This window comes from Misgurnus anguillicaudatus, chromosome 20 (genome assembly GCF_027580225.2).
Source record: "Misgurnus anguillicaudatus chromosome 20, ASM2758022v2, whole genome shotgun sequence".
NCBI classification, from domain to species: Eukaryota; Metazoa; Chordata; class Actinopteri; order Cypriniformes; family Cobitidae; genus Misgurnus; species Misgurnus anguillicaudatus.
Genome location: NC_073356.2, coordinates 26,220,750 through 26,247,197, shown reverse-complemented (window position 1 = coordinate 26,247,197; position 26,448 = coordinate 26,220,750). Strand labels below are relative to the sequence as shown.

At 36.6% G+C, this 26,448-nt stretch overlaps 2 protein-coding genes across 6 annotated transcripts; both read left to right on the top strand.

The window, feature by feature from the left end:
* The first annotated feature begins 3,806 nt into the window (after positions 1-3,806).
* npy (neuropeptide Y) lies at positions 3,807-6,010 on the top strand. Its single transcript, XM_055218908.2, has 4 exons — positions 3,807-3,989; positions 4,277-4,464; positions 5,333-5,410; positions 5,588-6,010. The coding sequence occupies exons 2-4, from the start codon at positions 4,277-4,279 to the stop codon at positions 5,610-5,612; spliced, it is 291 nt and encodes a 96-aa protein (XP_055074883.1). The 5' UTR covers positions 3,807-3,989; the 3' UTR covers positions 5,613-6,010.
* Positions 6,011-7,766: 1,756 nt separating this feature from the next.
* pals2b (protein associated with LIN7 2, MAGUK p55 family member b) lies at positions 7,767-26,202 on the top strand. 5 transcript variants are annotated; one of them, XM_055218902.2, is made up of 15 exons: positions 7,767-7,921; positions 10,544-10,620; positions 10,751-10,816; positions 16,086-16,222; positions 17,741-17,859; positions 19,237-19,389; positions 19,462-19,614; positions 19,771-19,998; positions 21,092-21,223; positions 21,327-21,423; positions 22,112-22,180; positions 23,338-23,499; positions 23,804-24,006; positions 24,806-24,934; positions 25,138-26,202. In XM_055218902.2, exons 4-15 carry the CDS (start codon positions 16,102-16,104, stop codon positions 25,312-25,314), a joined length of 1,743 nt encoding a protein of 580 aa, XP_055074877.2. In that variant the 5' UTR covers positions 7,767-7,921; positions 10,544-10,620; positions 10,751-10,816; positions 16,086-16,101; the 3' UTR covers positions 25,315-26,202. The 5 variants fall into 5 exon arrangements, with proteins under 5 accessions (XP_055074877.2, XP_055074879.2, XP_055074881.2 ...); XM_055218904.2 differs by lacking the exon at positions 16,086-16,222; XM_055218906.2 differs by lacking the exon at positions 16,086-16,222 and having other exon boundaries at positions 10,751-10,827.
* The last annotated feature ends 246 nt before the right edge of the window (positions 26,203-26,448 follow it).

The following is a 26,448-nucleotide window of genomic DNA, read 5'->3' as shown; positions in this document are numbered from 1 at the left end:
TTTTGGATGAAAAGAGGAGGAGGAGTGGAACTGGGATGAAGACTGGTGTTGTTATATATTCAAGGTGATCCTGGCTGTGAGCGAGGACACAAAGAAAGCCGTGAAAGCATGTGGCTGTGGAAAATCAATAAAACTGTGCATAAACACAGATTCTCCTGCATCCACACTCTTTCAAATACCATCGGATGCACAACGGTGCGAGGACAGGCTGATCTTGTGTGAAAACAACAACAGGTTGAATTTCCAAATTGAGATCAAATGGACTTAACTGGAACTTTGGTCTGGAGGGCAGTTCAGAAATCAGCTGATGTCAATTTCCAATTAGTTTATTTTGACCTGTGGATGAATTGCTATTGATGGGTGCAGTAAAGGACATAGACAAAAGAAAAAACAGCCTGCTTCATTAAAACAAGGGCATTACAAGTTTCTTGTTTTATGGATTAGTGAGACATTGTTCAACCAGAGAAAGATAAGAGAAAGGTGGTGAAAAAGAGAAAAGGGACAATTGGTGTTTGAGTGGAGAGAAATTAGTTTTACATTCTTATCTCGGACAGCTTTTAAGTCTTTTCTTCAACATAAAGGCTTTTATGTAACATGTTTAAGAAGATACAGAGAGAAGGAACAGAAACAAGAACAGTAATTGCGCACAGTGACTCAGACAATCAGGTTCTTACGTGAATGTGTGCGTTTCTGGGCGTAACTGCTTTTTCAGAAAATCAACCACTAGGTATTGAAATGAATTTATAATCTTGATTTGTGTGTGAATCTCAAATACCACTTTTAATAGGTATATGTGTAATCATTAGGCATAGGCATAATTTTTTATAAATGTTTCTTCTGTTTATCAATTTCTAAAAAAACCAATATTTATGGTTTTGGTGTTAATTGATGCTCTGTACACAGATTTATGTATAGAAATAAACAGAACAATGCCATGTCCCCAATTTGCCTGGAGTCTTACAAGACATGATTGGATTGACAGGTTCAAGTCATCGTATTGGTCAGAAAGAGACACAGAAGGTTTTATTAAAGTTATGTCGCACCTTTGTCTCTGACCTTTGACACTAAACCTCTGACTTTGCTCACGCCTTAAGGCAAAGCACAAGAGTAAACAGATGCTGTCCCCACAGCATCACAGATCACGTGTGCTTCCAGACTTTATTTTCTTCTTGTAAAAAAAGCTATTCTTAAAGGGATAGTTCATCTAAAATAGAAAATTATTTCATTCACTCACCCCAATGTTGTAAACCTGTATGTGTTTCTTTATTCTGTTAAACACAAAAGAAGATATTTTGATATATGATGGTAACCACACAGTTGGCGGTACCCACTGACTTCCATAGTAAGAAAAACAAATACTATGGAAGTCAGCAGTGTTGGGGGTAACGCATTACAAGTAACGTGCATTACGTAATAAAATTACTTTTCTGAAGTAACAAGTAAAGTAATGCTTTACTTTATAAATGTACACATTAATATTTAAGTTACTTTTTTTAAAGGTGCAGTGTGTAATTTTTAGAAGGATCTCTTGACAGAAATGCAAAATAATATACAAAACTATATTATAAGGGGTGTATAAAGACCTTTTTATAATGAACCATTATGTTTTTATTACTTTAGAATGAGACGTTTTTATCCAGGTCCCCTAACGTGGAAGTCGCCGTTTGTGCCGCCATGTTTCTACAGAAGCCCTTAACGAACAAACTTTTTTTACTAAGTTTTCTCCATCAATTACATGTTTTTGGTCCGGTGGCAGCTATAGCTTCTCTATGCGTTTCAAAAGCGAAGGGTGAGCAGTGGACTGAGCCGTTGGTTGCAATTCGCAACCTCACCACTGGATGCCGCTAAAATTTACAAACTGCACCTTTAAAGCGTAACTAAACCCCTGGTCAGAGCCTGACTCCACCCACTGCAATATTTAAAAAATGCAAGAAAAGTGGGCAGATCCCAACAGAGATAGAGGGGACGAACTAAGCTCGTACCAAGTGTGTGGTGAGATCGTAACAAGGGCGTGGTGAGCTTGAACCTGCTTATGTAAAAGTTATTTTTTGGACTCAACATCCAATAGGAAAATTCAACTGCAGTAGCCATCGTTCAACCTGAAGAGGGCAGCACACGTTTTTACAACATATATTGTAGTATTGAAACACTTTATATCCAAATGTCAAAAAACTTACTAAAATCAATGAACAACACTTATAAAGCATCATTCTTACAGATCATTAACTAAAAAAAGTTGGTTTAGGGTTTAGTTACTCTTTAAAGTAATGCGAGTTACTTTGCAGTTTAATTAATTAGATGTAAAAAAACAAGGTACTGCATTAAACTGAATGTATTAACTTAGAATAACAGTTTCAGTCAGAAATGGAGATGGCAGACTAGAGCTTGACATTTTTGCAGTGGAAAATGCAATTTCTGAATGCACAACTTCTCAGTCATAAAAAACACCTGCAAAGTAAGAAAAAGAAACGCAAAAGTAACGTAAAAGTAACTTAAGCATTACTTTCCATGAAAAGTTACTAAGTAACAGAATTAGTTACTTTTTTCGGGAGTAACTTAATATTGTACTGTAATGCATTACTTTTAAAAGTAACTTTCCCCAACACTGGAAGTCAGTGGGTACCATGAATTGTATACTTAATTTAAAGAACCTTGTTTCACTACAAAGAACCTATTTTGAAACAAAAGGTTTTTTAAAGAACCATTCAGCCATAAATGGTTCTTCTATCGCATTGTATACACACACACAGTAACATCTATCTATGGCTGATGGGACATATTCTTTATATACTGTATAATGTGACCATATTTGCGTGTGTGTAAAAGCAGACGTGCATCAATACCTTATTAATCGATTTGTGAGGTACTTGCTTTCTAAGCATTTTACCTCCTATTCATTAGCTTCGTATGATGAAGAGAGAAACAAAGAGAGAGGACCAACAGCAAAATTGACGGTACACATAATTATCTTTAGCTTAAAGACAAAAGACAACATTGTACTGTAGCAGCACAGCATTTTTCTTATCACTAAGCAGCCTCATTTATCAACATCCAAAAGTATATTATCACTGTTGTCATTTTTATGAATAGTTAGCCTTTGTATAGTGTCTGTGGGTTGTATTTTTTTCCGTAAAGATTGCAAAATACATAAACTGTAGCAGACAGGCAAGTAACAGGGAGACACATTTCCAAAAGGAGTGCAAAGCAATGATGTGGTGCAGAGATAGCACTTTAAAAGCCAGCTGCCTGTCGTGGAATGACTGGATGTCTTTATAAAACCAAATATTCAAGGATTTGCGACTCAAGGTACACACAGAGGCCCTTTCATCTAATATAGTTATAATATAGTATCTAATATAGTTTCTGCACACTGTCAACATTTCCTCACCTCTGGAAAAAAAAATGCATTTAAGTGTCAAAACATACCTGAAACAATCTAAAAAATCATTTCCCCTCCATTTCAATATGTTTTTTATTCATTTAGTTGGACTCTTGAGTCTGAAACACATTGTGTAAGCATGGTGCTTTGGGGGACTTTGATTTTTTGAGGCTTTTTTTAAGAAAGTGTGATTTGCCAGTGCAAAACTCTCCGCCACAATTCTGAAAGTTGCCTTTGTACACAGCTCAATTTTAAAATGTGTAATAATAAATCTTAAGAACTGTCTATAAAAGAGAAGTGAAAGGTAAAGATTAGTGCATTGACATCAGATCAGAAAACCCTTGTGTTTAGTGTGAAATAGCGTCCATACAACCTCCCACACATTTAAATGAGCATCAACAAGAATTGCGCGCGTACCAAAGCAACGATGACAGAGGATTAATCCGTGACGCGGGCTCGCGCGCATCAAAAAGAGTCGCGCTCACTGACGCGTGGGCTCTGCTCTTTATGGCACGAGCGTACAGGTATAAAAGCAAACGACGCACGACTCGAAATCCAGAAAATCGGCGGCGACACCCACTGAGCAAGAAGAGACCTCATTCAAGGCAATGTAGGTTTACCATTTCAAGCTGTTGTAATATTTAGGAAAGAAAAACTTTTTAAGTTTAAGATCCCAATTCTTTAAATCATACTTTAAACATCTAAAAAGTATTTTATTATTATTATATTAATATAGAAGTATGTTTTTGTTATTACAATTAAAGCATATCTATAGTTTTCTACTCAACAGAAACGTGTATAGCTCGTGTTTAGATTATTTTTTAAGTGACTTGATAGTGACATTCGTTTCAACGGACCTAGCAGATGAGCACTTTTGCTTGCTTTGTTGAATCTCAGATGTATCCCACCATGAAATTGTGGATCGGCTGGGCAGCCTGTGCCTTTCTCTTGTTCGTCTGTTTGGGAACTCTTACGGAAGGGTACCCAACAAAACCCAACAACCCTGGAGAGGACGCACCTGCAGAGGAGCTCGCCAAATATTATTCTGCACTAAGACATTACATCAACCTTATAACAAGGCAGAGGTGAGAGTCTTACCATTTCCTTACGCTACTCACAGTAAATGCATAGGAGTTTTATTTACCATCTCAAATCAATTTCTTATAAAGCAGCAAGTACCATAACGCAACTGGGAAGTGTTACGCATTTTCCTTGTAAAATGTAGTTTATTGATTTCTTTTCAAAAGCAAGGTAAGCTATTATTCAACAGATAAACCCCGCTGATTCTCTAATTAAGTGCGTCCAATAGCGCTGTAAATGTACTTCTTTGTCGTGTTAAAACAGCTGGCCACATTTCCTTGGTGAATGCATTTCAACTACACTCTTAAAAATAAAGGTACAAAAAAATGATAGATCATAAACCTTTAAAATCCACACAACCTTACTGTTGCACAAAAGGCAAAAAAAAAAAATATTTGAAGAACTTTTGACTGTAAGGTTCTATGTAAAAACAAAATTGGTTATTTTATAGCATCGATTCAAAGAACCTTCTTTGCACCTGTTTTTAAGAGTATGTTGATGTGATGTCAAATTCATATTTGTTTTTTAAAACGTTGCTTTACACAGTCAAACTCTTAAAAATAAAGGTGCTTAACGATGCCATTAGAAGAACCATTTGGGGCTAAATGGTTCTATAAAGAACCTTTAACATCTGAAGAACGTTTCTGTTCATAAAAGATTCTTTTTGGCAATAACAGGTTCTTATAAAAAAGGTAAGAAATTATACTTTAAAGAATCAAAAGATTTATTTTTAACAGTGCAAGTGTCTGCTGAAATATCTTCATCAGGGTGCTCAGACCTTTCATTAGGAACAGTGACAAATATGACTTAATTAAACAAAATGCCAGATAATATATCACATTATAAGGCTTACACTTTTGTTCTGTCTCACAGGTATGGTAAAAGGTCCAGTTCTGACACCTTTATTTCAGACCTTCTGCTTGGTGAAACAGAGTCAAACCCCCAGTCCAGGTAAATTTGTAAAATTTAACCTTGTTTAGACAGCTCAAAATTGTGCAGATTTTATTATTTTTCATGAGAATATTGTGATTATCATCTATTGTGTTTTACTCGCCAAGTATCAGTTATAGTTATTCAGTTATGAAATTTTGTTCAGTGATGAAGATTTCTGTCCTTGTTTATACACAGATATGAGGACCATTTGGTGTGGTGATCTCAGACATTGTGTTAACCTAATAACATCCATGTGTCATCCTGTTAACTATTCAATGCTACTATGGCAATCAGATGTCATACAATTGAAATCCTCTGCAACATCAAGATTAACTTCCTGTGAAGGACCACAGCCACACTGAAAACACAGAAGAGCATATACCTAAAATTACTCAACAAGAAAAATCTATACCCATCTGTGTTCCAGCATACAGTATATCGTTCTGTTACAGTCTTGTTGAAGTTTGTGCTCTCTCTAGAATCATCACAGATCAATCAGCCATCGACTGTACAAACTGTCTGTATGCCTATTGTGTCCATTGTATCCCCAAATATCAAAGGAGAACATTATTGACTGTACAGTATAGCGGTGATAATAAAATTAACTATTTGAAGGAGTTTGCTTTGTTTTCTGTCCTTCTCTCTGTAAAGGCATGTCAGTCATATTCAGGAACACTGCTAATGTAATAGAAAACAAAAGGAATGTTGTTACAAGTGGACAGGAAACTATTATGAAATGTTTAATTCAGACTACAATACTTTAAAACCGCCCATGCAGTGTTTCAAAAGCCTTATTGTTTTCAGCCTGAATACTGTCGAACAATTTTATATTGCAAATGAGGAAATTAACCTGTTGGTCAAATACTGGTTATACTCAAAGCATGTTTAGATGGTCAAATTAAGGCAAACCCAAACATCATAAAAGAAAGATAGGTATAAAAGTAAGGTGGTGGTTATTTATATAAATTCAAGTGACATTGTAGTTTATTGTAGCTTAGTTTGTGATTGGTATATGCCATAATTCATCAAGTCATATTCAAATAAGAATAAATTGAGGTCTTCATTATGATTCATGGAATGGTATTAAATTGTTCCCTTTCATGGCATGAAGTGGACTTATTTCTGAACAATATTTATGACACTTATATTGGCTAAAAAAAAACAATACCAAACTAGTTTTTAATTTTCAGCTTACCTTTAACATTTGCCATACATTTCGAGGACTGAAAAACTGCATCCCACAATACAATGCACTTAACTTGGCCTTGTCACTATTAATATACTGTATCTAAGAATTAAAAAATCACTAAAGTGATTTTCAGACCGATTTTTGTGATTTTTTAATGAATTTATCTGTACAAAGGAACTTGTCAATGTCATATAACATACACTAAACTATAGTGCAAAATGGTTTAAACTGAAAAAGGTTTACACAGGATGGACATAACAGTGACTATACCAACAATGCTGCTCAAAGCTTATCTACTGTATAGAATGGCACATGAATCATGTGTAAGCCTTTTAGAGTTTCCTTGCCATTGCAAGCACCTGCTTCTTGCCCCAAAATGACATGTCACTAGAGGTTTTATGTACTGGTGAATTGCACACTGTGTTTTAAATTATGAAAACACATGTTAAAGCAAAAGCTAAAGTGGAATAATTTAAATAATATTTTTTTTTTTTAAATGTGTCTGACAAAGTTGTGTACACAAGAATATAAATATTCTGTGGCAGTCAATAGTAGTAACATACTTATATAATAATACTTATGGACAATTACACTTATTTTACACCACATAAAATGTGTTTTCTAGGAAATATCTCACCAGACACCCAACATCTCCAGATTTTACTTGGAAAACTACAGAAAGGACATATTGAAGAAAGGGCGCCCTCTTGTGTATAATCGTTTAATCTCCTTCATGTGTCCTGGCTTCGTATTATATATAAGTTTCTGACATATTATCCATTTTGTTATATCATCAAAAATAAAAATAAAAATAATATTGCAGGCAGTGAATAATAAAGGTATTAATTGTACAGAACCACTAAACTCATATCTCTATTTGTTTTTTAGAAAGGGACACTAAATACCAAAGGTGGCACGACTAACTTTGCCTGTTAAATAAAATGCAAATAGTTCGGGAAGAGATTCGTCTAAACTCAGTTTAAACTGTGTAAACGAAAGGTTTTGGTTGGTGACTATTTATTGTGTGTTTACTCGAAGCGCTTAGAAATAAACTTGATTAATTCATAATATAGCGCGCGCACAACTGGGCTTTTTACCATCGTTTAAACGCATTAAAATAAACACCTTCAAGATACAGTAATCTCCCGCGAGAAGCGATGAATTCATACCGTACTCTGATTGGCCCACTCACATAGCGTCAATGGATAGGGCGGGGCTTAGTGTGTGATTGGCATTGTGTGTGTCCGAATAGTTAGCCACGGGACGGACGACAACCAAAAGCTTTTGAATATCTGACCGGGACGACTAGAGAGGACTGAAAATAACCTTGCAAATAGAAGGTGAGTGCAGATATCATATTATTTTGATGTGTGTAGTTCTGCTTTATTTAAACTAACAATGAATGTCCACTTTGGAAGACATGACTTTGCCATCGAAGTCCAGCCCCCTCGAGCTGTCCTTTTTTAGTGTGCGTGAATTGGGTTATATATGTGCACGCGCAGTGTTTGTCTGGAAGTCACCGGTTTTCGACCGATGAATGATCTTTCTTCTGTGGATGTCACAAGTGCCTATCCCTATCTATTCAATGTCCTGATATGGTTCACGTAAACCAGGTCAAGTCTCCGCGCTTTGAATAAATAACAAAAATGGCCGCGCACGTGAAAACATCTTTGTAAATAAATATTTTGGATATCCGTTAACTATTGTTAGATTTTTTTCTCTTCGTCCTGATGTTGTGTAACTTTTCTGTTTCCGCTGGTGTCATTCATTTACTAAACGTCCCGCGCTGTTTTGACGGAGCGGATATCTACTCAACGTCCTTTTTGAACGGGCACGCGCTTCTTTTACATGGGTAAATGTTATGTAATGTAGTCATCAATAAATTAGATTTTTGGATTTTATTGCTTTTTTAAGACTTTGTGTTTAGATAGATGAGGGAACGATCAATGTTTCCGTGCATTTACGCGGTCAAATGTCGACTTCAGATAAGGGGGCTTTCAAAAAATAGTTCTGCTCAAATGAAAAACTCGTATAACATTTTATTTAGCTCACATTTACACAGTGTAATCCAGCTCGCACACTGGACATATGCATGTGTAAACATTTCCTGTGGGAAGTGACCGGGGAATCCCTCAACGTCATTATGAAGACTTGGGGTTCCGAAGAGGGCGGGGCTTCGATTATCTGTCAAGGATAAAACGTCTTTACATAAACAATGCTTTTCACCTTCGGTTGTGCCTGTGAATATAATGAGTAGATTTTACAAATACTCTTTAAAACCTTTGCCCATGCTCAATGTTTATCATATAACACAACTGAAAACGCATATACAGTGATGACAATGAGGAGGAGGAGGATTAGATGATTGTTGCTGTGGCTTTTTTTCTTGTAAAACTTGGTACAAACAACACAATCCTTTTGTTTGTAGGATGCTTCATAATGAAAAGTGACCTAAATATTCATATGTTCTTGGTTTTGGGGGCTTTATATTCCCCACTCTTTGTTATCATTGTGTGCGCTCCATCAAATCCACTAATGATCAAATATTTCTCGAGACCTAGGCAGCAGGAGAGGCTGTGGAAATGACCTCGGGCTCTTGGCAGTAACAGGTTACCAGGCACCCCTTTTTGAAACCCATCATTTTCTAAATTTAGTAACTTGTTCATGTGGGTGAAATCCAGACTTAGAAGGTGTCCAGCATCAGATTTTTAAAAAAGCCCTTGAAGCCAATTTTTTTTTGCATATATAAGATTAAGTTCTGAACTTACTATAACCATTATTTTTAGAGGATTTAAAAAATATTTCCTATAGAATTATTTACATTTTTTTAGATTATTATCATTATAAAAATATCATTACCGCAACATGATATTACATTAAATATATGCATTTACAAACTCATGTTTCGGTAATGAGAACTAAAAAGTTGTCTTGGTACTATGACAAACTAAATTTCAACTTTTATCTGGGGAGAAAAAAATAAGAACTGCTTACCAGGTAGGCATCTTGACTGTCATAGTCAATTATGTTCCTTCCAACAATTTTTTTTGTTGAAAATATAAGTTCATTGAGGGCTTAAACAATGATTGAAAATTGTTGCAGAGGATGAGAAAATTGGTCTTGGACACATTTATATTCCTTATTGTCTCTAGATTTACCAATTATCACCAAATACCACATGTTTCTTTACTGTAAATGTTTATAGTATAACATGCACTAAAGCTTTATATTTTTTAGATTTTTTAATTATAAATATTTCCATGTCAAAGAACCCAAATCCAGTCATTAACACATTGCATTAATGAAAATTTCCTCCTTAAATGTGGAAAAAACAACAAAATTGGTTTGTATGATGTCATTTAAAAATCATGTACAAAATAGTACATGAAGAGATGTTTGTAACTGTATGCTTCTTATTTTGATACTCTTACTTTGCATTTCCCTTTTTATCAAAATTTTTCATAACACCTCATAAGTCTAATTTCGTGAGAATCACCCATGTTGAGAATGTCCAATAAAAGCACAGAGACTCACTGAAGCTTACAGAAGTCCCATTTGAATCAATCTTAATTTAACATGTGTGTGGGGCATCTATTTTTTAACTTTCATGTAATATGCATAGCACATACATAGCAACATAGCTGAAAGTGCCTATAAACTTGATTTTCCTGCTGACCATATTATATAGTTGAAAACTGTAAAAAAAAAAAAATCATCAGTCATTATCATGTTTTGCATTTTTTTCTGTAAATTATACATTTGGCATGTAAAAAATAAACTCAACAGAAACACAACAATGCTTTTACTTAACACAACAAACCAGCCAACTGCCTTCTGACCTCAAATGACCCTTTCGCACAATGACCTCACTGTGTCCGGACGAGGGTAGCAGTGACAGCCTCCATCCTGACCGTCAAGTGTGTGTGCACGATCAACGTTAAATGATCTTTCTTTCTCAATAGAGTTGATGCTCGGCTGTGGCAGTGGATGACAAGTGTGTAACAGCACGGGCAGGGAGCAGGAACAGCATCGGCCACAAGTGAGTCATGTGTGCGAAAGGACAACATGCCTGTATGTGTGCTTGTGTGGGTGAATGAGAAGTGCTTTGTGTGTGTTGTGTTTCTTCTCATCATCCTGATGTTACTCGTATGATTATCTTGCATCAACAGTATTAGTGAATGTGACATTGTCTTCACAACTGGAGTTTCAGTGACCAGCAGCCATGACCACAGCAGGTAGAGATAAAGTAAGCAAAAGAGAGACTGAGTGCTTATCTGCCTTGCAAATTATATTAAGTTATAAATATAATCTATTTAGAGGAGATTTATAAGCTGGTTCACACAGTTCAGTAAAGATTGAGCTTGCAATTTCATGGCCGTTAATCATTTTTGGGTTTTTTTGTATAGTCTGAATTCGCAAATTTCTTATAAAATGTGACCTTGTTAGTCCGCCTCTTTAATCCATGCTAAAGCTGATAATGCAATTATGAGATTTGGAGTATCAAAGTTTGAAATTTATTTCACATTCTCAAGCCCGACCGATAAAGTTTTTTGAAGGCCGATACTGATACAAATGTTTGTTGGTTTTAAAATCCAATATTCCGATATATCGGCCGATATATATTTTTTTTAGAAACACGCAACAAAACATTAACAGATTTCCCTTACATTAGTTATTTGTAGTTGTTTATGAGTTTTAACCACTGATCTATATAAATGACTGGATTGCGCATGACGTCACAACTGTGAAGCCACCGCGCCGCCATGTTGGTATACCCAAACATTCCATTAAATCAATGGACGCGATCAGATTTTAATGATAAAACATCACTTTACTAGTCTTCGTTTTTATATGTGAAGTTACCCTGTACATTATTACAACACAAACGTCCTAAGCATGTACATAGTTATTTACTGAAAGTTGTACATTTTAGTTTTTAATCAGTTATTATCGAGGGGCAACCTTCCGATCTCTCTAATGAAGCCAACACGGAAGTGACTTAAACTGCAATTCATCGACTGGCCGCTTGAGGCTGGCTTCAAAAGGGAGTCAATTCCCATAGACTCCCATGTTAAAAATGGCCAACTTTACAATAGAAAATAATATGTTTATAGCCTGGTACAAAAAGTGTTTTTGGCCTATATAGCTAATTTTGCCCTTCATGACAACTGTGAGGGGGGTGAATTTTTTTGTAACTCACCCGTTTAGAATATATTAAGCCTTAAACTTCTGCATAATTAAGGGCGTGGTCGCTTGAACAGCCACTGCTGTCACTAGACTCGCGCTAGGCGGGCGTGGTTTCACCTCAGCTTCACCCATGTCCCGCCTCTTTACCCATTTTCGGTTTTCCGCGAGTAATTCGCGGGGACGCGCGGCCAAGATGGCGACGGCAGGCAACGCCTACTTTAAGCTTCAAAAGCGATCTTCACAAACCAATGGGTGACGTCACGGACACTACGTCCATATTTTTTTACGGTCTATGGTTATTATACATTCATCTTCATTACAGTATCAGATCACCAGACAGACCGCAGCATATTTAGTATTAATGACAAACGTGCTCACTGGTTTTATGTTATCTAAACTTACAAGTTACCTCAACTTATTTAGAGAAATAACGTTGACCGTGTAGCTGAATGTCAAAAAAACTTTATTTATACCCGTGTCGTTAACAGAACGCAGCAGACACACTCACCTTAACGGTTTTTTATAAATCCATTTTCCTGCCCGATTAAAGCATAAACATTGCAAATAACACCAGAATTAACAGTTAATTTACATACACATATCCTAAAAATAATTTTGCGTGACTGATACGCTGTAAAGCGGGTGAATTAAAAACATGATTTTGAAAGGAAGTCAATGACGCCGTCTGCCGGTTGGGTATACCAAGATGGCGGCTCGAACTCTGCGCTGGCTTCACCTCACGCTGTTACGTTAAGCGTTCTATGCGCAATCCAGTCATTTGTATAGATCAGTGGTTTTAACTAAAATAATATGATAATGCATTTTAAAAAGAAACTTGTTTTTTTATTGTCTCGTGAGTCGTGACCAACTCACCATGAACTCACTTAACCGTTGTTCTCTCTGCCCAACTCTGGCTGGATCAGCAGGTTGCAGGATGTGTGACGCGTTATACACGAGTGTTGCCAACAGGAAGGTTGTAAAGTGCCCTCTGTGGGAGACACTTTACAACGGCAACACTCATGACATGGTTGAAGGCTGTTTCGTCCGTTTTTTTGTGTGTGTAAATATTTGTTTATCGACCATTATGAATGCCGATACGATAGTTTGGAAAATGCCTAATATCGTCCGATAATAACGGCCTGCCGATATATCGGTCGGGCTCTATCACATTCATTTCAAATTTTGACATGATCTTACTCAGTCAATATTAAATATATCAAGGCTACATTTTCACATAATGTTCTTTATTTAGGATCATTTTAATAAATAGTAAAAAATGACTATACTGGGTGTTCACAAATCTTGATTCGGATTGCAAATATTTCAGTCTGTTTTTAATAACCAATGGAATCCTGAGTCACTAACCTCAATCTTTACTGCGGTTAAACTGACTGCTGTTAAGAGTTCAGTGGTCTTCCCAGTACTTAAATCGCTGTATTGTGTACACAGCTGTACTGTTGTACACCTATGAACTTAAGAAAAACTACACTGAAACCGGGCGCATGATTTGTGGGACAGAAAAGTACTCAGTCTTTCTAGATATAAACATAGACATACTAATTTATTGATCTTTTCATCATTATCCCTAAAGTAATTCTAACACAGGGCAAAAGTTCCCTAATCAGTTTTTGCTGGGAAATCAAATCCTTCATTGGGGTTTTTTGGGCTGGTGTCTATTAATTCCATTACGTTGGACCAGGAAGCAACCAATCGGGTTGTCTTTCCTACAGATACATTCTGCTGTTGCTGCAGGCTTATAATGGTACTGCAAGTCGTAAAGACAAAACCCCATGTCTCAAATGGTTAACTTTGTCTATGTATATGTGAACTTGATGCTTTGAGTTTAGCCTTTGAATGAGCACATTTGCATTTATCCAAAGTGACTTAAAGTACATTCAAAGTATATGTTTTATTAATCTGTGTGTGTCACGATGGCATTGTTAGCGTAATGCTCTACCAAGGAATGCTTAAAGAGCTGATACCTAAAAAGATAATAGGCTTTGAGCGACAGCAGAATGTACCTAAAGGCAAATGATGCTATGCATGTTCATGGTCAGTGTGCTGCTACGGTGTATACTAATTTACTTCGTTGGAATTGTTTTTTCATAATTTCTGTATAAAACTCAAAGACGAAATTTATAATTTCTCACTTGTTACTGCTAAAGTTCACTTTCTGCTTTCTTGTATCCTGTTTGTCCTGTCGGAACAAATAGAACATTTAAAATACACATACAGTAAACATTTGCTATTGAAAGTAAAACCAACATCACTGACGTGCAAGCAGATCATACTAAGCATGTGAATGATACCGAATTAAATGTACGAGTCGTTTACACACCTGATTTTTGGACGTGCCATTTCAGCCCTGCCCCAGCAAGCTCATAATGGATTCTGTAATCCGCTGTGGTCGTATTGAGATTAAAATCTGGCTCAGATTTACAAAAGCCACGAGTAAGGGGGGAGTTATGGGTGAGGGGGGAGGGAGAGTTGGATTAGGGAAAGATCGTATCCTCTTATGACAACCATGTGCATGGATGCCTCGACAAACTGACCTGAGATCAGACTAGGCGTTAAAGGGAGTTCAGCATGTAGCGCTTGTATAAGAACAGCCATTTGGATGAACGTGAATGTCAACTACTTTGATAGTTTAAACTTTTTACATACAATAAAATGTACATATAGTAGGGATGCACGATATTAACGAAAGTGCGATATGTGCTAACTAAAATTTTGCCATACAGTATGAAAATTGAATCTTTTTTCATTGTTTTTGTAAGCAACACCGATATATGTTAAAGGGAAATTCCACTTTTTTTGAAAATATGCTCATTTTCCAGCTCCCTTTGAGTTAAACATTTGATTTTTACTGTTTTGGAATCCATTCAGCCGATCTTCGGGTCTGGCGCTAGCACTTTTAGCATAGCTTAGCACACTCAGTTGAATCTGATTAGACCATTAGCATCGCGCTAAAAAAATAATCAAAGAGTTTCGATATTTTTCCTATTTAAAACTTGACTCTTCTGTAATAACATTGTGTACTAAGACCGACAGAAAATTAAAAGCTGTGATTTTCTACGCAGATATGGCTAGGAACTATACTCTCAACTGGCGTAATAATCAATGACACTGCTTATGTAACATGGCTGCAGCAGGCGTTAGCATCGCATTAGCATTGCGCTAAAAATAACCAAAGAGTTTGGATTTTACGCACTGCCCGAAAATAGTTCCCTGCTATTGAAAATAACCAAGGGGACTACTTTCGGCTGCTGCGTAATATCCAAACTCTTTGGTTATTTTTAGCCCGATGCTAATGGTCTAATCAGATTCAATGGATTGTGCTAAGCTATGCTAAAAGTGCTAGCGCCAGACCCGGAGATCAGCTGAATGGATTCTAAAACGGTAAGAAAGAAATGTTTAACAGGGAGCTGGAAAATGAGCATATTTTCAAAAAAAGGGGAATGTCCCTTTAAGATATGTCAATGCAAAGTGCATTGTAGTCCAGGAAACCGCTCCTTAATCTTTAAAGTAACAGTGATGGTAACAAACTTGACCATTTGTAAGTTATATTGACTATGATTGATACAGAGTGATATTCAATGACCAAAGAGACATCTTTAAAAGTTTTCAATGGGGAGGGGGCGGGGTCATCTATAGCAGTGGTTCTCAAACTGGGGAGATGGTGCCAGGGGGGCCCCAGTTTTATTACATTTCATAAAACACATTAATTTATCATGAATTCTGTGTAATTAAACCTAAAAAAAATAAGGCTACAAACCAACAGCACTACTTTGTATACTTTAATATGTTTTGTCTTATTAAATGTTACGTTTTAGAACAAATTTGTTATAAAAAAAATTTGGGGGGCCGCGAAGGAATGCACCATACAAGGGGGGCTGCACGCTGAAAAAGTTTGAGAACCACTGATCTATAGGTTAGTCCCCCTGTTGCTAAGCTTATATAAGGATACTTATATAAGATCCACAAGGGGGCTTAAAGGGACAAGGGGCTGTCTCTGATGTGAGGGGCGGAGTCTGAAACAGCAGGACAGGATTGTGGGATTAGGGGTTTGGTGGGAGGGCTCTATGTGTGTGTGTGTGTGTGTGTGTGTGTGTCAAAGTAAAGAGCGAGTAAGAGGATCAGTGTTTGTATGTGTCCACATCTGTGCTTGGCCGATGTCTGGAATACTCTCTCTCTCTTTGCTAACGTTCTGCCGCTTTTTTACAGCACGACAGTACACCGTATTTCTGTCTGTGCTTTTTTATTTAAGCCTCTTTTTTATTGGCTGTGGTGGGCAAGCCTAAAGTAGCTTTTATTTAGTTTTAACAGAGCAGAAATGATTTTAACTGTGGCCGAATCGTTCATAAGTGGAGCAGGTTTGAACTCTAATGCCGGGGTGACTGGAGAAAGTGGGGCGGGGGTGTTCGAACTCGATGAGGGAGCAGATACTTCCGGAGGTTAGAAATATTTTTCATATTTTATCTTATTTTAACATAACATACTCTAAGTGATACATAAAAAAAAAATCTGCTGTAAGAAAATGTCTTACTTTAATAAGGAGGGGTGTAACCAAAGCAAGAGCTAATGTATGGGTTGCCAGGTTGTGTGAATTTGTGCACCTCTGAGCAGGTAGCTTGTAGCACTCATTGACAGATTTACATTTATATTTACATTGATGCATTTGGCATATACGCTTTTATTCAAAGCAACTTAGTTTGCATTCAAGCTTTACCTTTTATCAAGTTTGTTCCCTGGGATCGAACCCATACTGTCAAATTTATGATAAACTTACAATAAGTACAATACAGCATTTTGAGTTCATGAACATCACACTTTAAATGTGTGTGGGTTTTTTTTGTAAGTGGGATGCTATGACTATGTGCATGTAATTTATTGTAAATAAGGTGTGTAATTAAACCGCTGGGAATGTTATAACAGCTTACCCCAAAGCTATATTTTATCTGTCAAATACTTTAGTAATGTCTCTAATTAGGTCCTCAAACCAAGCATAAATGTGGGTTATAAAGTCTGACAGACAGCGTGCGTGTTTGTGTGTGCACACATAGCTGGTTGCCGTTCATTTTTTATTTGTTCCTCAATTGTTTGTTACTACATCAGTTCATCCATTATGTACTCTGTTCAGGCAAATCAAGGGACGCCCCAGGGATGTTTCTCTGTGACATATTTACAATAGAAAATAAACAGTGGTACAATGTCAAAGCCGGCCGATGCTTGTTATTGGGTTGCTGGAGCGTCTGACCTGAATTAAATAACAGGAATTGAACCAGGTTAAATATTGATCTGTTGGTCTGGCCTACTGTTTCCTGATGGAGAATAAATGTACACACACACACACACACTGTCAGATGGATTATACTACTGCAGGCTACACATGACAAAACTTGTGTGTGGATAAGTGAGTTGTGTGGATGGTCTTGTCTATAATATCTTCACATTAAAAATATTTTAATGATGTTAATGCTAACTTGGACATCAGTATGATTAAATAAGGACATTTTGAAGTCACTGGAGCAGTACTCTTTAAGAAGGTCCTAATATGTACCATTTAGGTAGAGATATGTATATATTTGGTACTAATATGCACTCTTAAAGGTGCGCTTTTGGCAAAAGTAACGCCCTGGACACCATTTGTACCTTTATTTCAGAGAGTGTGACACAACAGTGTGTATAGCTGAGGAAAGTGAAAAGTAAACAGTGATGCCCACCATACCTCACCCAATTTACACACAAATAACACCTGTTTTACACACTGTACTGGTTTACACTTAGAAAATGATCTTGGTGGATCAAATTAACGCAACACACAAGGACTGATAAAGAGATGAGACTTCTGTCGAGTCATATTTCAGACATCTGATATTCTGATGTGAAGTTTGTTTAATCTGCAGGTTGCCTTTGACTCTGTATACTTGCAGTGTTGCAGGTGTTGTAACTGTCTCTCTGTATATGTGCAGCTATGCAGCAGGTTTTGGAAAACCTGGGTGAGCTGCCCACCACCACCGGGGCCAAAGACATTGACCTCATCTTCCTCAAAGGCATCATGGAGAGTCCTATCGTCCGCTCACTTGCCAAGGTAAACTGTAGACCAGGGTCTTCAAACTGAGGTTTGGGGACTCCCAAGAGGTTCTAGAGGGTCACCAGAAAATTTCTGAGAAAAACAACACAGAATTTTTTTGATTTATTAGGTTTTCATCTCTTATTTAATGCTACGTAGACTCCAGAATAATTTATATTTGCTTTGTTTCTTTTTTCTGTGTTTTTATTTACTGGGAATTGTAAGGCAGGGTTCCTTGTAAAGCTGCTATGATTCAAGATTTATTTTCAAAGCTGCAGTATTAAAAAACAATTAAAAAATGTTTGGCTTCAGGTTTATGGGTCAATGACATGACATAAATTATTTTGTGTCCGTATTGTTCAATTAAATGTAAAAGGGTTAAAATTTCAAAATAAATTTGCAGATTTCTTGCATACATTCTCTTTTTTGAGGACCAAGTCTAAAATTTCTGGTTTTATTTCATTTTGAAAGAATATTTGGGGGATAATTGCAAAAATGTCAATGTGGTGTAACTGGTCTGTGTCAATTGATGTAACTAGTATTTTTTTAAATAAAACTATATATATATATTAATAAAAAATGTGGAATAAAATATAATCATCTAGTTTAGTGTAATATGATTTTTTTTACATACATTTTTACATCATTTGTCAAAGATTATTTAGAAAGCAGAGCTGTTTTCAGCATACTGTATGTCCGGACAAATATTACAAAAACGCATAAAAATTTACATTTAGAAATAACTAATAAAATGATATTTAATTTTTTTGATGATTACGCTTACATGCCATCAAGGTGTGGATCAAATATTTAATATTTCTTATTCTTTGGCGCAATTGGCGGTTACACCATTTGACATTTTCAGGTCCATTCAGTCTTAACATTCATAAAAATTGTGCAAATTTAATTTTTTATTGCATAAAATCAACATAAATACACTATGTGCATTTAAATAAACATAATGCCTGCTTTAAAACAAGTTTTTTAAAAAGATTTTTGAATTTCTCTTCTTGCCTTTTTTTTGTCACTGACCCTTATACATCCAGCTTTACGCTAAGTGTAGCCAATAATATTGTTAAAAATAAAAATATGTAAATTGTTATATATCTTTTAGAAAGGGGGGGGGTCCCTCACAAAAGTTCATCATATTTGGGGGTCCTTTGCATCAAAAAGTTTGAAAACCCTTCTTTAGACTGTAATCTAGTTGAAAGGTGAGATTTCAATTATATTGAATTGAGACTGATTTGAAAGAGTCAATTAACTGTTTGGATATTTTCATGCCTGAATAACACGTATTATTCCTGAATATTTAGCCATTAAAATGTTCAATCAAAACCGTTTCATCCAAAAAAGCCAATGTGAATAAACTGATTAGCTATTCACGTGTGTATACAGGCTCACGAGCGTTTGGAGGATGTTAAACTAGAGGCAGTGCAGGAGAATAACGTTGAGCTTGTGACTGAGATTCTGGATGACATCAGCAGACTAAGCGTACGTGATGACAGCGCAGCAGAACTTTCCAAAATCCTGCTGGAGCCTCACTTTCAGGTATGTGCAGTTCTTCTCATCTTGTCTAGTTTTATCTCATTAAATCTGCATTATTTCGTCTTTCTCTTCCAGTCTCTTCTAGAGGCCCATGACATGGTGGCTTCTAAGTGCTACGAAGCTCCGCCCCCTCCTGAGGTAACCAATGATGCGGCAATAAACAATGCTCTCATGCAGGCTGATGCGGTCAGGATGATTGGTATCCGCAAGAAAGCAGTAGAACCACTGGTGCGTGAGTCTAATATTTCGATTTGTTTATGGTTTAGCCAAAGCCAAATCATCACTTTAAAAAAAATAATGACGAACTAGTAAAATTGCTTAAACTTTGTGCTTTCTATGTGTGTGTAAGCATCTGAATGTGTCATCAATCGATTTATCCTTCAGGGTGTGACCTTCCGTATGGACAAGGGTGACCTGGTGATTGCTCGCATCCTTCACGGAGGGTTGATTGACAGGCAGGGTCTGCTGCATGTGGGTGACATCATAAAGGAAGTGAATGGAAAGGACGTTGGCAATAATCCCACTGAGCTACAGGAGATGCTGAAAGAGTGTAGTGGGGGGATCGCCCTAAAAATTCTGCCCAGCTACAGAGATGCTTCAGCAGCACCACAGGTACACATATATACATTCATACATGCATGCATACATACAGAGATGCATGTACATAACTAACTGCAGGAATCTTACAGGAATATGTAAAATGGCAGACACATTGTAAGTGACTTACAATGCATGCAAGCTATACATTTAATCCGTATGTGTGTCCCCTGAGATTAAACACATGACCTTTGTGCTGTTAATGCAATGCTCTACTAGTTGAGCTATAGGTACAATGTATGACACACAAGTAAACCTGTGCAGTTGTGTGTATACCGACACATTATTTTTACATCCCTAGGCTTGCATTTGGCCATTTTTGAAATCCCGTGATGCTTTGTAGTAAAAGAAATCCATGAGAGCCTATTAATAACACTCGACATGTTATCTGGGACAGGACACGCGTACACGCAAATCTCATTTCATGGCTCCTGATATTTTCCCTCTCTCACTGTGTACAAATCATATATTTATGGGTTTCAGGAAGATGGAAACATAACAAAGGATTTGTGACAGTACTTGCAAGTCTGTGGAACTAGATTATAAAGTAAGGTGCTCAATATATTGTAGAGGACCTCTCTTTTTATGATAGGTTTTTTTTCATTTTCTAACAAACAATGAAAGGTTAATATGTTAACCCCCATGAATAAATGGGATTTGGGAGTGTGTCAGTTGAGTCATCTGCAAATTGGTTTAGGTCATAATTTCATTTATATAACTGAGTTTGAATAGTACATTGAATAGAGATAAAGCCTCCGCAACGCTTTCATTTCCCATCATTCTCTCCGGCAGCACAACGATGATTAAATACACAAGGCATCAATTACACATCCAACCTTTGCACCACCATCATATCTTTTATTCTTTGTTGGTACGTTAAAAAATGTATGAAATAATTATGAAATTGTCCAGCATGTTTTTTTCTGGTTTAAATAACTTGAACACACATCACATAGTTATTATAACTTCCTATGAAAAAAAGGGGCAAATATAGAAGAAACACTTTTTTTAAGTAATTTGCTGATTATTTACTGTAGATTTACTACATGAGAATCACGCGGAGTGCTTTTTGGATGAAATTATTTTTCCAACTTGTGTTTTCTCACAGGTGTACGTGCAACCACATTTTGACTACAATCCAGCCAATGACAATCTGATTCCATGCAAAGAGGCGGGGCTTGCTTTCAATAGAGGTGATATCCTACAGATTGTCAACAGGGAGGACCCAAACTGGTGGCAGGTTTGATAATCCTGTTTTGTTGACCTACTCTCGATTTAAACTCATTTGCATTGATCTGTTTGTTTGGATCGTGTTTCATTTGGCATATTGTTTTGACTAACAGGCATGCCATGTAGTGGGAGGAGCTACTGGGCTGATTCCCAGTCAGTTTTTAGAGGAAAAGAGAAAAGCGTTTGTTCCTAGAGATCTGGATGGAACAGGTAAAACACTTAAACACTCACATGCATAGGAAGACATATAATCCTCTTCTCTATATGAATATAAGACATATAGTATAACTGTGAAAATATTGCTAAAACAACATTTATTTTAACATACCATAGTTTATTGATAGCTTAGTATTAGGCATTACTAAGAAAAAAGTAAAATTCTGACATTGTATTGACTAATAAGGCATCACAATACGGTATATGTGAATTTACTGTGCTTTTACAATTGTAACAGTAGCTTATACATGTGAAATTTTAGCAAAAATGTGGGTAACACTTTAAATTCTTGCAAGGGATACACACAAATTTGTCCATTAAAGCAACACTATGTAGTTTTTTTACCTTTAAATAATGTCTCCAAAATTATTTCAGTGATAGAACAACTTTTAACTGGACAAGTTGTACTGTTGCTGCAACCTGAGCAGCCTCCTAGCTGCTACAAGCACACTCTGAAAGTGGCGGTGGAGGGTAGAGCACACAGCCCCTCCCCTCCCCCTGCCTGCAGAAGAGTGTCTGATACCAGACACTGTTGCGCTTTTCAACCACATGGGGGAGCTGTAAGTCATTTTACATGGAAACTACATAGTGTTGCTTTAACATGACAAGAGTGTCTACATAAAATTGTACTGCTCTCTTGTGGCCAAATATAGTGTTACATGCCTTGCTCTGTTTCTCTTAGGTATTCTGTGTGGGACATTAAATAGTAAAAAGAAGAAAAGGATGATGTATCTTACTGCTAAGAATGCAGGTAACCCCTTTAAGTTTTCAGATATCTGGGATGTTTTTAAAGGGACATATCATGAAAATCTGACTTTTTCCTTGTTTAAGGGGTTGTGCACACCAAAACTTTTACGCCCGCGGCCGGCGCATGTTTTCAATTGTTTCCAATGGAAGCTCTGCGTTTTTCAAAGAATCCAGCAGCTAGCGGTTTTCTTCCGCGCTGAAAACCGGCACCCGGCGGGTTTTCTGCGCTCAACGTGAGCGCCGAGAGTTGAAAAATATTCAACTTTGGGTAAAAAGCTCCGCTCGTCAATGTCAGTTCTCACGCGGCCGTCCAATCACAGTGGAGAAGGGGCGGGACAAGTATCACGGCAACCAACCGTCTCACAGCTGATGTATCAGAGCTACCAAAACGCTCAGCTAAAGAAAGAAGGCACTCAGCTGAAAAACAGCTGGCATTCGGCGTTGTCGAGGCATTTTCAGACGCGTTTAAAAGTTTTGGTGTACACAACCCCTAAGTGTTATAATTGGGTCCCCAGTGCTTCTATCAACCTAGAAAATGTGATAAAGATCAACCCAGTAACTAAGTTTTGATAAACCATTTTCTGCAAGCATGTGAAAAAATAAGTTATTGAAATTTGGCTCCCCTTGTGATGTCAGAAGGGGATATACCGCCACTTAATCTGCACTATCCAACCACAGCACTGCCATTTAGTGTAGAGATCAGCTCATTTGCATTTAAAAGACACCCAAAAAACGGCACATTTTCACTCACACCTACAAAGTGGCAAATTAAAATGTTATAATAAATTATTTATATGATATTATGAGCTAGAACTTCACATACGTACTCTGGGGACACCAAATATTTATTTTACATCTTTGTGAAATGTCCCCTTTAAGACATTTATGGATATGTATGAAAGATGTATTTATTAATATATTACAATATCTATGCATTTTTTGGAATACAACTTCTGATTTATTTTCTCAAAAAAAAAATTTCTTTTACTTACCATTACTCATTTATTCAGATTTAAGAAATCACTTTTTGAATTTGATGCAGGCTTAAAATGAGGGTGAATAAATGATGCCTGCATTTATATTGTTGAGAAAACTATTTATTTTATGTATTCATCTACCCGTTTTCTGATTGGTTGTTGTTTCACATTCACCCTTCTATAGAGTTTGACCGGCATGAGCTTCAGATCTACGAGGAAGTAGCATGCATGCCCCCATTTCAGAGGAAAACGCTCGTTCTGATCGGAGCACAAGGAGTTGGGCGCCGTAGCTTGAAAAACAGACTAGTTGTTCTACATCCCGACCGATTTGGTACAACTGTACCTCGTGAGTACATGAACTCCCATTTAACCTGGAATATATAACCAATAATAAAAGCAACAGTTAATAAAAAAAACTGTATATTTGTGATGTTCCATCTGTGAAATCCAGACTAAAGTCTCATAATCTAATCTTCAATCTTTGACATGGCCTCACTCAGTTATTTTTTGAGACGTGAAGGTTATATTTTCACAGAATGTTCTTCACATTCTGTAAGATGACTTTATGTAGAAAACCATGTAGTATATCACAAAACAATTGACTTTGTTTTTTTCTCTCTTTCTACCTGTTTTATATTTTCATATCTCAGACACATCTCGCCGACCCCGTGAGGATGAGCGAGATGGACAGTCGTACAGTTTCGTAACACGCTTAGAAATGGAGATGGATATAAAAGCCGGACGTTATCTAGAACATGGAGAGTATGACGGGAACCTTTACGGTACCAAAATCGACTCCATTCACGAAGTGGTCAACACTGGTCGTACCTGCATTCTGGATGTGAATCCTCAGGTGAACATTCGTCCCTCTCTAGATTTCTCTAAACTGTTAATTCTACATTTATTACATTCACATGATGATTGCTAATAATGGAAAAACACATCAGAAACCGTTGAATGCATGAATTTACATTTGGATTTGTCTTTGGGTTCTTCTGAAATTAAAACACTTTTTTTAAAGGGCACCAATTTCATTGCTAAAACACAGTGTTATTTTGTGTATTTGGTATAATACAATGTGTTCGCGTCGTATATGGTTAAAAAACACATTATTTTCCACATACCGTACATTTTTGTAGCTCCAGATATCCCGGTCTTCCTAAAATGCACGGATTTTGTTCAAAACTCATTGATCTGAAAAGCTCTGTGCCCCTAATTGGCCAGCTAATCTATACGTTGTGATATATACCTAAATACATCTGACGTCAGCTGGAAATGTGATGCTCCTTACCATGTTTGAAAGATTTGCTCACAATGCAATGTTAACAGGAGTTAACGGAAGCGGGAGGAATTATGATAATGTCGGTCTTGTCTACATCACCAATCACAGGAAGTAAACTGTTGCCTACAATCCGTGTGTTTGTTGTAGTCTAAGAAAAAAGATTTACATTGGAGACAATAACTTGCGTAATCATTTACTTTGGGGTTTGTACCTTTTGCATATCGTTAACATTAACTAATACACACTTACACACCAAAGAAATGTAAAATCGTGAATCAGACCATAGGTGCTCTTTCTGATGGGATAATGCAAGTTTATGGTTGTATTATGAAGGCATGTTAACATATTTGTCTATCTGGTCTTTCTTCAGGCCCTAAAACTGTTAAAAACAGCAGAGTTTATGCCATACGTGGTGTGCATCGCAGCTCCAGAGTTTGACACGCTGAAGGCCATGCACCAAGCTGTGGTCGATGCTGGAATCACAGCCAAACAACTCACAGTAAGTTCTGACCACGGCTATAGATATGATCAATATGAAAGTACGATAACTGAGCAATTTCTGCAAATGAATAGGATTATAGCTTAATGTACAGTAGTTACTTTCGCACAGTCATGAAACGCTCATGTTTTCTTCATTAAAAGTGATATTATAGTATCTGTGTTTATCAGTGTCAACGTTAAAGGAATTCATGTTTCTTACAGGATGTCGACCTGAAGAAGACAGTAGATGAAAGCGCTCGTATTCTCCGGGCTTACCGGCACTACTTTGATCTCATCATTGTCAATGATAACCTAGACTGTGCATTTGAGAAACTGCAGTCGGCTGTGGACAAATTTTGCACTGAGCCGCAGTGGGTTCCCGTAAGCTGGGTTTACTGAAAGCATCTTCATAAAATCACTGTACATGTGTGTGAGAGAGAGAGTATATGATGGATCTGAGGTGAAGTTGACCAAACAAATGTTCGGCGTCACCCACAACATCGCAATCGCCCTAACTTTTTATTGTGCACACAATGCAAATGTTTTTACTGAAGGGAAGAGTACTTCTTATTTATTGTATTATTTGTATGTTTTTTAAAGAATATCTTTCTATTTGTGACATCTTGGGAGCTTGGCGAAAGCCAAACGAGAAAAACGAAATCCGACCTTGATGAATCGTGAGGCCATATTTTTTTATTTATTATTTCAGTTTATTTGTGTGATTGTATTTTTGTTTAGTAGCACCTAAACGTCTGTGATGTTTTAGTGTATTTGCAAATGAAGGACTAACCAGACAAAGTGTAGCATGCCAAGGGCTCATATAGGACAACTGAACCGAACTGTTTACAAACAACCTGATTTCTTAACCCTGGTTTCCCACATCATTTAAACTGTATCATTGGCTTATCCTCATAACCGAAATGAATTATGCAAACATTCATATCAATGTGTAGTTAGTTTTATATATAAAATAACTTGGTTTTTTAACTTTCATTTAGTTGTTGTTTATGTTGTGCATTTGTCTGTGACCACAATGTTTGTTTGTGTGTGTGTGTGTTTTAAGAAACGAACAAACTGCACTGTTGATTTCAGTAATACATTCTTGTTTCTTTGTTCTTTTATGTTGCAAAATCACATGACCTGCCAAGTTTTTGTTACTGTACCTGTGTCTTTGTCTATGTCAACAATACCTCGACAATACTGCAATAAATAAACGAACAATGTTATTCATTGTTCTTTCTTGTCCCGGCACAATCCAATAAAACAGGCTGAGGCTTTTGGAGAAAACCAATCAAGATTTTATTGAAAATATAAATATCAAAATATATATTTATCAGGTTTAAACTGCAGTGCTATGTGGTGCATTACATACAAATGTAACATAGATAAAATATATATATTTTTAAATCTGGATATGTTTAAATGTCAGTTAATTACTAAGAAAACATCTGCACAATATACAAGTCAAGGTTTAAAAAAACTCTGAATGCCATAAACATGTAATGTGACAAGCTTATTATACATTTTAATATG